Genomic DNA, 13,623 nt, shown 5'->3' with positions numbered 1-13,623 from the left:
AGCACAGCCCAGCTTCCTCCTGCTCCACGCTCCATGGAAACCTCAAAGGACTTGGAAAGCCTGGGCAAGGGCCTAAGCACGACTTGTGGCTTCTGGGGACACTTACTGCAGGAAGTCACACTGCCTCTCCGTGCCACAAACTGACAAGCTCTTCCCAAGTTTCTCACAGTCCTGCAAACAGGAATAAGCATAAGCCAGTTTTAACGCTGTTGAAGTTAAACTGACAGCTCAGCTTTCAGCACCGGGGAGGCGTTCGGATCAAGAAACGTATCTGACAGTTTTATCCAGCTCGGCTTCCCTCCGATCTTTAAAGTTTCTCAGTGTTGCACAAACCACAGTGCAGCAAGTCTGCCTAAAATATGCAGATGCCACTGACACAGAAGTGATTCACATCCTCAAAGTGTGTCACTACTGGCTAGACAAGGAGATCTTTAATACTGAAAACAGCCAAGTGCCACCCATGTCCACTTGGTGTTTGCCCTGCATGTGACACCACGAGTAAGCAGAGCTCTACGCGAGCAGAGAGAACCCAGGCAAGCGCAGACCTTGGTTCACTAAGGCATCTTCCTTTTGCTGAGGGGTTAGAAAAGAACAAGACAAAGAGCAAATGCACTTTTCTTTAAAGTAAAGGGAAGGAGCCTGCTATCTCTTGCCACTCACTGACCAGCAGTTAATAATAGGTGAAAAGACACCAAGAAAAACATCTTGCTCTATCATTCTGAAGCACAGCAGCTTAGCTAGATGGGAACCTGAGGCTTCCAGGTGTTCTTAAGTAACCACTTTTCATCATCTACTTACAAGCACCTGACAGCTCTGCATCATCTACTTTTCTCTATAACAGTTTGCTTTGAGCCCAAGTCTACATCTTGTTGACCTCCATCTCTGGGTGATGTCCGCAGGAGCTCTGTTTACCTTTGAACAAGGATACATGGCCACTGCTGCTACAGGATCAGGCAGCTCTGGTTTCCAAATCTTTATCAGAGATCACACAAGACAACTTGATTTTCATCTCCAGGTCCTGGCTTGCGGCATGCAACCTGCTGACTTACGATCTGAACAAGCACTTGGTGTCACAACCCTTAACCAACCGCTGCCGAAAGAATGCCTGAAACTTCAATGCTGGAAAGGTGCCCAGACAAACTTGTCACAATTTTCACTACCTTATCTTTCAGGCGGGAATGCCATTTCCTTGCATCTCTCAGATATATTTTGCAGAGTTACTCTGCGCGCTCGCTCTTCCCCGTTAAGTTTGGATACTGCTTACCATCCTGTAGGTGACCATCTTCTACAAAGATATCTTTTAAAACTTGTTTGAATGACAGGTATGTTGCCCTTATGTCTGAATTTCAGAGAACTCAGCAGAACACCACATTGACTTGCAGGATATTAGGTTTTTATGTTTCTGTTCCCACCTTGGCCAGCACCTCAGTTTTTCCTTCTGCAAGTGCATCAGCTGTTACAGATGCCAGTGAAGCCAGTCTGAGGGATTCAAGGAACCTGCAAGAACCGAGGGAAGGGGGTTTGCCATGGGGGAAGAGGATATCATACAATGCAATTGGCAAGATTAATACATCCGTGCTGAAGTTCAAGCTGGTGACTGTAGCCCTGCTGGTGGAAGCAGGCTGCAGACCAGCAGCAAGGAAACCCGGTGCAATCTGTGACAGAGGAGAGGGTCTCGGCCTCTCCTGCTGACCTCTTACTCCCCAAAGGAGCACAAAACTGACCTAGCTGCCTTTGTAACAGCAGCTATGGAAGAACCAAGCAGGAAGCCAGCAACCCCCAGAGATTTGTTGCTCATGAGAGCTGCTCCTGTTGAGCCCGTTCCAGAGCTGGACGACTCCATTCCTCACCAGCAAGACTTACCTGCTGGAAGCAATGGGGAAAGGAGAGGTCCCCCGGAGAACCATTAATTCAGTCAGGTTATTCATATTTTTGAAAGACAAGGGTACAAAAGCAGCCTACACAGCCTCTTCTAACAAACTCACTATATATAATAGAACCTAGCACTGGAGATAATATGGTGGTCAGATTATCTGACATACGCTTGGCATTCAAGTCTGCCCAAAGCCATCGCTGGCGGAAGAACAGAGCAACTAAGAATATCAGGTCATGGACTCATCCACAGAATTATCCCCACTCAACCCTGTAGAGCACAAGTTTGGGGGATAAGGAAGCCCATGCAAAGTCTTATTCTGAAAGAACGAGCCATTTCACAGCAACTTGCTCATGTAGTAAAGGAATTTGTTGGGGTTAACTGTGCTTAGAGAAGCCCACGAGTAAGGGCAGGAGGACTGGTTTCCTCCTAGGAAGCAATCTATTCATAACCTTTACTGGAAATCTCCAAATACTTTGGAATTAGCTGTTTTGCTGTATCAAGGGAAACTTCCCATAGATGAAGTAGTTTTCTACACACACTGAAAACTGAAAGTACGCTAAAAATCATACCTGAACTTACAAACCATGCATAATTTGTAGATGAGCTTTTAACTTTTTTCCTAAATGACATCTGTCTGCAAACTGTAGTCCTAAGCAATTTCAATCTTAGCCCTTTATGCATTCATTTCCTCCTCTATAATTACTACAGTGCTCGAAGTCTTAAAGTAGCCTTGGTGTGGGCAGCTCCACAGCCCTCGTAGCAATCAGGACAGATTCGACCAGTGTCAGGAGAAAACTAAAACATTTCCTACCCTCCACAGTTTTTAACCAATATTGGTTAAAAAAAGCAAGTTTTAGCATCTTTGGCCAGACAGCTAGCTATTTTAAGACCAACAGCACTACAAATTAACACGATTCAAATGCAACTGTCCTTCCAGTCACATTCTCCTCCTAAACAGGACACTTATCAAGGCCTCCAAGGGAACAGACAAGGGGAAAAACACTTTGTCTTCATGCTATGAGCTGCTCTAGCCTTTCATCTTAAAAACCCGGCAATTCAGAAAATAAATTAGAAAAAAAGAAGAGGAGTCTGTCAGCAGAACTGCTGGAAAACAGTTTTGATCCTTTCAGGAAAACAGCCAGAAATTTCTCTCGCACTGAAAAAGTCAATTTGTTTCAGCTTGCCTGTTACATGAAATTTTATCCCTTTTGTCTGAATACAAGGCTGCTTAAAACAAGCAAAGCACGAGGGAGAAGATGTACTACCGTGCTTGCCAAGCAAGCGCCAGCCCCGACAGATTACAACCCAGAGCAGCCCAAGCCAAACGGTGCAGGTGCCATGCACAGGGCCCTGGGGAGCAGCAGGGCCAGAACCCAGCAGCGTGACAGCAGCCCGGCTCACCCCAGAGCTCCAGATACACCCCACGTCCAGGGGAAAGACCTGCATGCCCCCTCCCCTAATATCAGACTAATACAAGCAGAAAAGTTACGGATAACACGCTTCTGTGATAACTGCGACAAAGCCCCTTTATCAAAAGTGACAAACAATTGGAAAGTGTTAGCTCCCTGCTTGCCAGGTCAGGCACCGAAGACCGTCCTGCCCCTTATTAATCAGGAGATTAGTTAATATTTGAGTAGGCTGTTACAGCTCCGAGACACCGTATCCAGTACGCTGTGCCATGCTCTCAGACCCCTGGCAAGAAAGTGGAGAAAGCTGAGGACAAACGCAGGGAAGAGATCGCACAGAGCAGAACGCATCCCCACAGTCTTTGCAGTGGTAAGTCATGGCATTTCAGGAAACGAGAAGAAAGTTCCCAGGATTTTGGCAAAGAGCAGAATTAAGCCACGAAAGAAGCCCAGTTCTCTGTTACATTCCCTTCTCCACTGAGCTCATACATGAGGGCATACAAGTCAAATCCTGTTGGCTTTCATGATCTCATCGCATAGCTCTCAGCAGCCCAGCTACCCCATTATTTGCTTCCGTATTCCCACAGTGGAAACAGCTGTCTCAGAAGTGTCGGAAAGGCAAGAGACCCCAGAAAGTTCCCCAAACCAACACCCTGGTGATAGAACAGCTTTTTTGACTGCCATCAGAGTTCGCTAGACAAGCTCAGTACACCTGTTACCCGGCCGCAAGAAGCACCAAGCCCATCAGGCCAGGACTGAAATGCAGCTTAGTGGTACTTGGGTTTTCAGCATCACAAATGTTTGTTAACAGGGCTCAACCACAGCAGTGCAGCAATAGCTGGAGATTTTGGGCTTCCTGCCATTCATTTATTTAAGTGTTTATTTAAGTAAGAGAGCTCAACAACGGACGCAGCAACAAAGATAGTTTTGAGAAAGTGATTATATTGCCTCTTCCACCACCACTACGGAAGCAACAGCCTTAAAACCGCATCTGTAATTCAGGCTCATGTAAAAGCTGTCTTCCCCGAAACCTATTGAGCTGTTCTGCTTTCTCCTCCCAGCTATTGACTACTGGGGTGGATGGGGCGAGGAGGCATATTAACAACTGCCTCCCGGACACTTTTCAGTGATGCCATAGATTGTGACATCACGGCTGTCTCCATGGTGACACAGCAACACAACTGAATCCAAACAGGAGGCCAATTAGAACAAGAAAGCTCCTTTGTGGTTGGAACCATAGTAATTAACAGAAATAAGAGAAGCTGTTACAGAAAGCACATCATTCCAACAATAAAAACCTTGCTTTTAGTTTGCCAGGTGAACCTAAAACCCCCAAACCATGGCTAAGTATAGAAAAAAGCCCATCTAGACTGGAAAACCCATGATATCATTAGCTTCTTTCCCAGCTCTAACAAACTCTCAGCGCAGCCTGGATCGGAGAAATTATTTTTCCTCTCCCTCATGTCAAGTTCTCCTTTCCATTGTAGCCTGCCCACATGCTTAAAGAGGCTTCTCAGCCCACCACACTCAAGCAAAGCCTCCCAGCTGCTTTTCAACTTGCTACAATTAGCACGCACACATGTGTGCATGTGTGTGGGAACACACAGAAGAAACCAACCCAAGGCCACCAATCCATAGTGACTCACGCCAGCGAAGACTCCACCTTCAAGGATGAAGCACGCTCAGGATTTGAAACAGATTACGTGAACAAGCCCTGGACCCCCTAGGTATCTACACCGTGTTGTTTTCAACCTCCAAATCAGTAAGAGACACACAGGAGCAATCTCTGCTAGCGCAAGTTAAATTGTTAAGGTGCTGCTGGGGGCATGTTAAGCCAAATCTGACTCCCTGATGGATCTCCACACTCCACCCTACAGAGCACGTTAATCAGGAAGCACTTGCTGCAGTCCCAGAGATAAGGCAACTGCTGCATCACTCCAGAGTGCCCAGGAGCAACACAAAGCTAGTTGGAAGTCCCCAGGGCAGAGCAGCTGTTTTAGAGTGTACCACAACTGGGCTTTAACTCTCCTTTGTCTACAGATTCAGCCCATTAAACACTAGCTACATTCAAGAGTACAGTTTACACATTTTTCTTTTCTCAAGCAAGCCTAAGCACTGCAGCAGTCCACGATTAAGCTTAAGGTACACTTTCCAAGAAAGCAAGCGTGGAGGTGTAAGGCACAGCATGAAGTCAGGACACCTGGAGTGAGGAGCTCTGCACCCAACACAGCAGCTCGAGCATGGCCGTACCCAACAGGCTCATGGCTGGTGGTTAAACTTTCAACTTCCCAGAGCTGCGGCAAGCAGACCTGTTCTGTTCCTCTCCTGCAATCCGATGGGAAAGAGGCACGTCACTCTCCACACACAGGTCCCTAGTACTGGCAAGATCGTGGCATGTGGAGGCTGGGCAGCAATCAGGCTGGCAGCTGTTTTGTGATAAGGGTGTTTTTGTGACAAGCTGGTTAAAACTCTAACTGAGCCAGCCTAAAAAAGTGCTGCTGAACAGCATCACACCATAAGAATTAGCATAAGATAGATTTATCAGGTACCCTCAACAACTGCAGCAGAAGCAGTTCTCAGTCATAATCCATCCAAGCGAGTCTTTGTACACAACACTTTTGCCAGCTCCTACCTCAGCCTGGTCACATTATTTCACATGCAACAGCAGCACTTGAGTTAAGGCATGTAACAGTGACTAGGGTTCCTGCTAGGAGTCCCTCAGCCATTAGAACTGAGCCATCCTGTGGCACACTTCTGAGAAATGGGACAATGGGACTTCCTCAAGCCAGTCACCTGGTTTTAGTTCATTCTGGCCTCAGTGTTCCTGGTATGTGAACTTGTTCACCATGAACTGCAATCATATCCACCTGCTGTCCGAACACATACCATCACCCATACCCAAAGCACATTTGCCAACAGAGCAAGAACTAGAAGAGAGCAGACAACACGATTAAGCATGAACCAGGTTTTGCAGCACTAGAGAAAGACATCAGCTACCGAAGGGAAAGAAACCTGAGAGAAGCAGAAATAATGGCTTTGGAAATAACCAGCCTCTAAAGTTATTTTTAGAGCTGCCTCCCCCAGCACCCAAGATATTCAGAGCCCTTGGAAAAAAAAAAATCAATCAAAGGTAAGCGCACAAATAGCAGTGCCAGAAGAAAGCAGACAGTGCTTCAAAGTTTACTGCTGTCAGAACACCGGCAGCCTAAATGGCTGGCCCAGTTCTGTCCTTTGCTTCGAGGAGGCCTCATTAGTCTGAGCTCTGCTTTGCTCCACCATAGCAAACTCGCAGGGAACTTCACCAACTCCACTGGAGTCGAGCCACTCGCGTGTTGGGGGAAACAAGGGGCGCTGCTCGGTGCCTGGGGCCCGCAGCAGGCCGGCTGTCAGCCCGCCGGCGGGCAGGGCTGAGCACAGCGCTTTCAAGCCGGGTAAAGCCAGACGGACACTTTCATCCCTCCCTTTTAAAGCTCGCCGCTACCAGCGCCCAGGATGACGGCTCAGGGAGAGTTTCCTCCGGCTGCCTCCCGGGACAGAGCCGGCCGGGCAGGCTGCCGTGCTCCTCGGCACCGCTCCAGGCGAGCGGTGCTGAGACACCGGCCCGGAGAGGCTGGCGCTCCCCGCTCCGCCCGCCCTCACGCCGGTACCCGCTCCGGCCCAGAGGGGAAAAAAACAAACGGCCGAGGCGCGGGGCGTCCCCGGACCAGCGCTCCCCGCCGCCCGCCAGGAGCCGGCCCCGGCCCGGCAACGGCCTCCCCGCAGCAGGCCCCGGGCCGCCCCCGGCCCGCCCGCTTACCTCGCCCTACGGCTGCTGCAAAGAGCGGAGGCCGCAAAGCGCGGGCGGCGCGAGGGGAGCGGCACGGGCCGGGCCGGGGCCGCCTCCCCCCGCCGGGGCCACACGGCATCGGCGGCAGCACCCGCTCACCCCGGGGGCAGCGGGATCACCCGCCGCTGGTCCACGCAGCCGGGAGAAACCCGCTTTGGGGAGGGGGAGGGCGGGGGGCACACAAGCTCCGGGCATCTGCTGGCTCCTGCGGGGCTGTCCTGGGCCCCCCACCCGCTCTGGGGAAGCGCATTCTCCAGAGGCTCTGCCTCCCTTTTTATCTCTTCGGCTTGCGGATCTCTTCAGTCCTGACACCACGCCGACACTGCTCCCCACAAAGGGCTACGGGAAGGAATTAAAGCATCACACAGATGAACAGCCAAAAATCAGGGACACCGCCCCGCCGCCAAGTGGGTCCTGGTGAGACACAGGCCTGGCACAAGCCCAGCACGTCCACCAGCAGCACACACAGCTGACGGGGAACAGCATCCACACCAGGAGCTACACAGGCAAGAGGACTGAAGATGGATATCTGTACGAGCTTTTTGCTCCCCTTTCCCCAAAGGCCTGATTTCTGCCCAATTCATAGAATCATAGAATTGTTGAGGTTGGAAGGGACCTTTAAGATCATCGAGTCCAACCTTTAGCCTACCCTGACAAGAGCCACTTCTAAACCATGTCCCCTCAGGGTTTGGCTTGAGCAAGGAGGGCTCCAGTGAGAGAGCAGGGCTGTAGGAGCCTGGCTTAGCAACCCCGGGTGTCTTGCAGCACTCATCTCCAGTAAGCACCTTAACAGAGCAGCGATAAAAGCTAATGTGCAGCACAATACCGCTATTAGCGGCGGCAGCCTCCAGAATGCCCTAGAAGATTGCAGGGTGACTGTGAGATGCAGACGTTGGAGCCTGGCACCAAGTGCAAAGGCCAACGGCAGCAGTGCTGCGGCCAAGGCAACAGGCTGCCGGGAAGCAGAGACCTGCTCTCCAGCATCCAGGATTTCCCTGCTCACGGCCTTGCTCTTGGCACACTGCGAACTTGAGGGTCGCTGAAACTCAATGCTTTCAAATCAAAGTAGCTACTTTGTTTAGGACCTGAGCTGAGGAGGTGGAAGCACCATCCAATACCCTTTTTCTTCCAAGGGATCAGAATAAGCAGCTGTTCGGGCACTGGCAAAAGTTCTCAAGCTCTATTCTACTAGTACCTCCCTCCCCAAACCCACCTTCTCCCCTGGAAAGTCCCAGTCCGTGCTGTACAAGGCTGGGCACTACACCAGCTCTGCACTGCCAGGGAACTCGCTTTGCTCACAGTAGCAGTGCTAAGAGGCCAAAATCCCCAGCCCAGGACCGCCGGAGTGGCAGGTCAGACAAGAAAGCACTGGTATCCGTTCAATAGAGCACACCAAAAGCTGGAGGAGTTCCTGGACAGAAATGCTGTGACTCAGGACCCCATGTTTGAGCCAGGCCGAGAGGCTGAGAAAAGCCTCAGGGTTCAAACAAGAAAAGAGAAAGCTTCCCAACAAAACAGTGACCTTACAAGAGGCGAGGGAGGCCAGCTGGACAACAGCGTGCTGGCTCTCGAGCTGCCCCGACACACGCTGCTCTCCACAAGAGCAGCACTGCCTAATCCAGCAGCCGAGCAGGCAGCGGCCCAGCTCTAACAAGGGCCTTCAAGAGAGGGTCCAGAAACCCCCCTGGGGACAACTCCTCAGGACCCTTTGGGACACTTTCTCCAGCTTCAGATTCTCTTATGTGTCAGGCCTAGGAGGGATGTAATATCCGTGCTTTAACTTCCCAATTTTAACTTTCAACTTAACGCAGCTGCAGATATGCCCACCCTGGGTAGGAAGTTTTAGGCTTGGAGATGCCTCTTCCGCACAGCAAATGCCCTGCTGGGGCTCTGTTCAGTGAGATCCTCAACCACTCCCAGAATATAAAAAAACAAGACGCACAGTTCTTAGAAGTTTGACTAATCTTATGACAAGAACTTGCAATAAAAATTCTCTTTTATCAACTCTTAAATACCTTTTAGCTTTCATCAAATATCACCTCGCACTATGACAGCGCATCAGTAGAAAGGCATATGCAACTTCTAATCTTTGCTTTAATTCCAGCTCTGACAGACTTGCACCACAAGTAAGAATCTACCTTTGAAACATTCACCGCTCAAGTTTCTCGGCCAGCTTCAAACTGGTGAGACAACACAGTAGCTTAAGCTTTGATCTCTTAGAAGATCATTGCAGTGAAACCTGGCTGTCTTAATGAAGAGTACTAAATAAGATACACAAGACTGATAGTCAATATGCCCTTGATGCAAATACTAGGGCTAATGTTTAAAATTTATTCATCCTTACGCTGTTCCCCTTTTGAGCACTGCTGTCTGATGCAGCGAGCTGCTGCCCGTCTCAGGCGAGTCCCTTTTAAAGATACTGTTTTAATTTTCTTGGTGTTGCCAGAAGAGCTGACAAACTTAAGCCCCAGAGACCCCGCACAGCCGTGAGGATAACCAGGTTGCTGTGTGCGCCATCTGCTAAGACGAAGCAGCAGCGGGCAGGCTGCAGTATTCATACAGGTATCGGATGCCCTTCTTGCATCCCAGTACGTGTATGTGCCCCTCTGTGCCTTTACCGGCAATTTCACAGTGCAAGCGCAAGCCCACCATCAAGAACCCCATGGGGGAAGTAGGAGAGAATCAGAACTCAGCTGTCTTTCTTCACAGTATTTAAATGCTGCAAGGAAATTCGGGAAGAGGCCTGGCAGTGCATAACCCCCCGCCCTGCCCTCCTACAGAAATGGAACAGAATCTCCTGGGGGACCATTTCTTGCCCCCGGACTGCTTGTCACCTGTCCTTGATAGCAGGCCAGCAGCCCGCACTGCGGTATGTAGACACCGGTACTGCCCTACCTTATGTTGCCCATAAAATTAGAGACCAGGCTCTCATGGGCAGATGCATCTGAGCGGTTACCTCACTGTCTTCGGTGGAAACCGCAAATGCTTTTGAAACGGCGCTGTTGGGGTTTACAACCAGACCCTGGCAGAGCAGAGAAGCAAAACACAGGGCTAAGGCCCAGGGCAGGACTTCAGCCACGGGGCTGTTGCTGCCCTTGCCCACTGCTTCTCCGGGGGACAGAAGGCTGACAGTGTTCCCATCTGCCCCGAAGGGCCAGCAGTTCATTAATTTTGCAAGACAAATTGAAGTGGACAGAATTCCCACTCTCCTCATTAACCAGCCCATCTGCAAATAGTTTAACTTCCACTTGTTTAAAGGCAGCTTATGTCAAACACCCTGGTGGCATTCTGTCCCCCACTTCTCCCTCTCTCCAGGTGTCAGGCTGGCACAGAGAAGGGAAGGATCAACTCATTCTTTCCTGAGCTCTTCCAGAGGGACCCGACTTTGCCGTTCTCATACCCGAGCCCCAACTACAGCCTTCACAGAACTTTATCCCACAGCCTGACCTCTAATCGCCTTTCAAAGCAAACAGCAATCATACTTAGTATTTCTCCCCTCCCTTCTTAAATCTGCTCTGATAGGAAACACACTGACAACTTTTCACTGCAGAAATTAAAGTGGATTTTTCTTGAACAAGGCCACCCGCCTGCACAGCCTTAATCCTTCCAGCTCACATATGTTCCTGTAACTTGCACTGCACTGAATCCAATTATGGCTCCTCAATTCATTAAAGAATATTTGAGGCTGTTGCGCAGGTTGCACAGAGCAAAAGTATCAGCTGAGGAGACAAACCCAAGCCCTGCTGCAGTATGGCTTTGCGGCCTTACTCCTGCAGACGGGCATGTAGTGCGTGATTAGGAAAATTAAGTGTCACAGAGTGACTTTTACAGGGTCCGGTGAACAGTTCACTCCAAACTATTTGAGGCTGGACTCAAACAACAGGAAAATCTATACAGGAGACAAGAACTGACATACAGTTATTTGTAAGCGCCTGGCAGTTATTAGTTACCCATTAAAAGCTTTTTAAATTATATTGCTCTGGCAGCGTGCGCAGCTAAGGATGAGCTCACGGAACAGCAGGTCTCCCATGCATTACACATTAGGCTGGGGCAGCAGATGAATAACCTTGAGCTAAGTAGTCAGAAGTGTCCACAAATCTAAACTGTATGCACAGATTAAGCAACTGGGTATCCAACTACTGACTCACACGCAGCTGCGAAGCGCAATGCAAGCTCTCCCCAGCAGCTGACCACGTTTGCCCCGTCAGCAAGAGGGCTGGGACACCGGCTACAGCCGATCAAGTTCCACAAAGGTACCTGTTGGCCTCAGAGTGCTCCGTGGTTTACTGAACCCCGTTGCGTTCTCAGTATTCTCCACATAGTCAATCCACAGATAACAGAAATCCAGTTCTTCCATTATCACCTTTGCTGATGAGGATCTGGCAGGGACTGCCCAGGCTCTTCTCATCCTTTCAAAACCAGCACACTGCACAGCGGTTACACCCAGCACTTCAAGGCCCAAGTGACAGATCCTGCAGCCCTCAGCTACACCAAAAACTCTTACGCTGTCACTACGGAGGCGGAGCAGAAGTAGCAAGCTATAGATGCAAACCCAGCGTATAGCAGTTTAGCACTTGCACCTCAAAGATGAGCTTTTAGGTTTTCCACGACTGCAACGTGTCAGACCAATTCTGCAGATAACCTCCGGAATACCTGGGTACCACTGCAGAGTACGCACACAGAAATTGTCTTAATCTGAAAGACAAGCAGGCTGGATTTGATGGCTAGTTAGGCTTACTTTTCTCCACACGTTCAAGAACGCATAACTTCATAGCACCAAATTCCTGTTGGAAGAGCAATTACTAGCTAAGTAATTTGGACCCTCTGGAGTCAAGTCTGCCAATTTACACGAGTTGGCAATCTGGCTTGTTATCATCCCACATGATTGGAATTTATTTTAGGATCTGATGCCACATGCTGTGGGTTTTTTTTCTTTTTTTCTTTTCTTCTTTTCCTCCCCCAAGTGGCAAGATACAGCCTAGGAGTTATAGAGATCCTAATTCCATTCCTGTCTCAAACCAGAGCTGTCCCTGCACAGCCTGGGGTCAAGATCCGTACCTCTGCACAATAAGCAACATTAGTCCTATCAACAGCATCCTGGAAATAATCCTGCTTTTTGAACCTCGTAATGAAGACTGCAGTAGCAATTAGGATCTACAGTTACTTACTGCTCAAAACTAACCATAACACCTCCCGCCCCCTCAAAAGCAGCACACCAGTACTGACCTACACCTGCGTCTGACTTCAGGGACAATCAGCCCAAACCCTCAGCGAGGGCAGGGCAGCCCAGCCTTGGGCTGGGTGTGACACCAGGGAGCCCCAGCCAGGACCTGTTCTCCCAGCTTAAAAAAGACACTTTTTAAAGCCTGCTCCGGCCGGGAGGTGCCAGCTCGCTGCGCTGCTCAATATCAGCCCTGGGCAGCATTTGCGCCTCACCCAGACAATACCCTTTTCTTCTCGAGAGGAGGAAAAATCCAACCGCCACCTTAAAAAAAAAAAAAAGGGAAAAAGGGCCAGGGTCCCCTGGGGGAGAAGACATTTAGCGAAGCACAATTTCTTTCACCCCAGCACCTCGGGGACCCCTTACAGGCCTCGAGCACCGGCCTGACCTGCTACCACCCCGCCTGGCTTCCCGGGGCCGGGGACAGCGGGGCTCAGCGCCGCCGGGGGGACCCGGTGCCGGGGGAACCCGGTGCCCTCCCCCCGCCGCCCCACCACCGCGGATCCCCGCGCAGCGAAGGCGGCATGCGTGGGAGGACGGGGCACCCCCCCGCCCCCCGGAGCCCTCCCCCCGCCGACCCACGGAGGGCCGAGACGCGCGTGAGAAGCGGAAGCGCCACCTGCGATCGCGGCGGGGCGGCGGGCCCGGCAAGCAGCGGCGGCAGCAGCAGGCAGGGAGGCAGGCGGGGCGGCGGCACCCCCGCCGCGGAGCCATGCAGGGCCCGGCCCGGCCCCCCCCCCGCCCGCCGCCGCGCCCCGGGCGGTCACTCACATTGCTTGAGGAGCTCCAGACACAAAGCCATGGGAGACACAAAGGAGGGGCGGAGGGGACCGGAGAAACGCGTCGGGGGGGGGAAGACGGGGGGACGCGCGGGGCGGGGGCGCTGGGCCCGGGTCCCGCGGAGGGAAGGACGGGCCGTGCCCGACGAGAGAAGAAGGAGGAGGAGGAGGAGGAGGCCGGGCCGGGCCGCGCCGCGCCGGCTGCTCCTGCGGCCCGAGGAGGGAGGAGACGCGCGGAGCCGCCACCGCACTCACCGCGCCCGCCCGCCGCTCCGGCTGCGCGCCGCGGGCGGGGCCGCGCCTTAAAGCCCCGCCACGCCCCGCCACGCCCCGCGCGTCACAACCACGCCCCGCGCACGCGCGGCCCCGCCCCGGGGCGCTCCCACGGCCGGGCGCGGTCACGCGTGTCTTCCCCCCCCCCCTCCACCTCCGCGGATCCCCCCCGCGGGCGCTCGGCGGGGAGCGGGGTCCCCGCACGCTGCAGGCGCGGGGACAGCGGCCGGTGGCAGCCCCGT

General features: G+C 51.9%; 1 protein-coding gene across 8 annotated transcripts in view; it reads right to left on the bottom strand.

Annotated features, from left to right (window-relative positions):
* Nucleotides 1-13,623, bottom strand: part of DLGAP4 (DLG associated protein 4) — a 179,612-nt gene that overhangs the window by 31,470 nt on the left and 134,519 nt on the right. Inside the window, exon 1 of one of the 8 annotated variants that reach the window (XM_063349702.1) lies at nt 13,364-13,379. The exons of 6 other annotated variants lie outside the window; for them this stretch is intronic. Coding sequence is in view for 1 of the 2 variants with exons in the window: in XM_063349701.1 (XP_063205771.1) it covers nt 13,101-13,131 (31 nt within the window). In the remaining variant the exon portion in view is untranslated. Of the gene's footprint in view, nt 1-13,100; nt 13,231-13,363; nt 13,380-13,623 lie in introns of those variants that run through there. One more of the 8 variants, XM_063349701.1, reaches the window with a different exon arrangement.

This window comes from Chroicocephalus ridibundus, chromosome 12 (genome assembly GCF_963924245.1).
Source record: "Chroicocephalus ridibundus chromosome 12, bChrRid1.1, whole genome shotgun sequence".
Classification (NCBI taxonomy): Eukaryota; Metazoa; Chordata; class Aves; order Charadriiformes; family Laridae; genus Chroicocephalus; species Chroicocephalus ridibundus.
The sequence above is the reverse complement of the archived record's forward strand: the minus strand, read 5'-3'. Positions and strand labels throughout refer to the sequence as shown.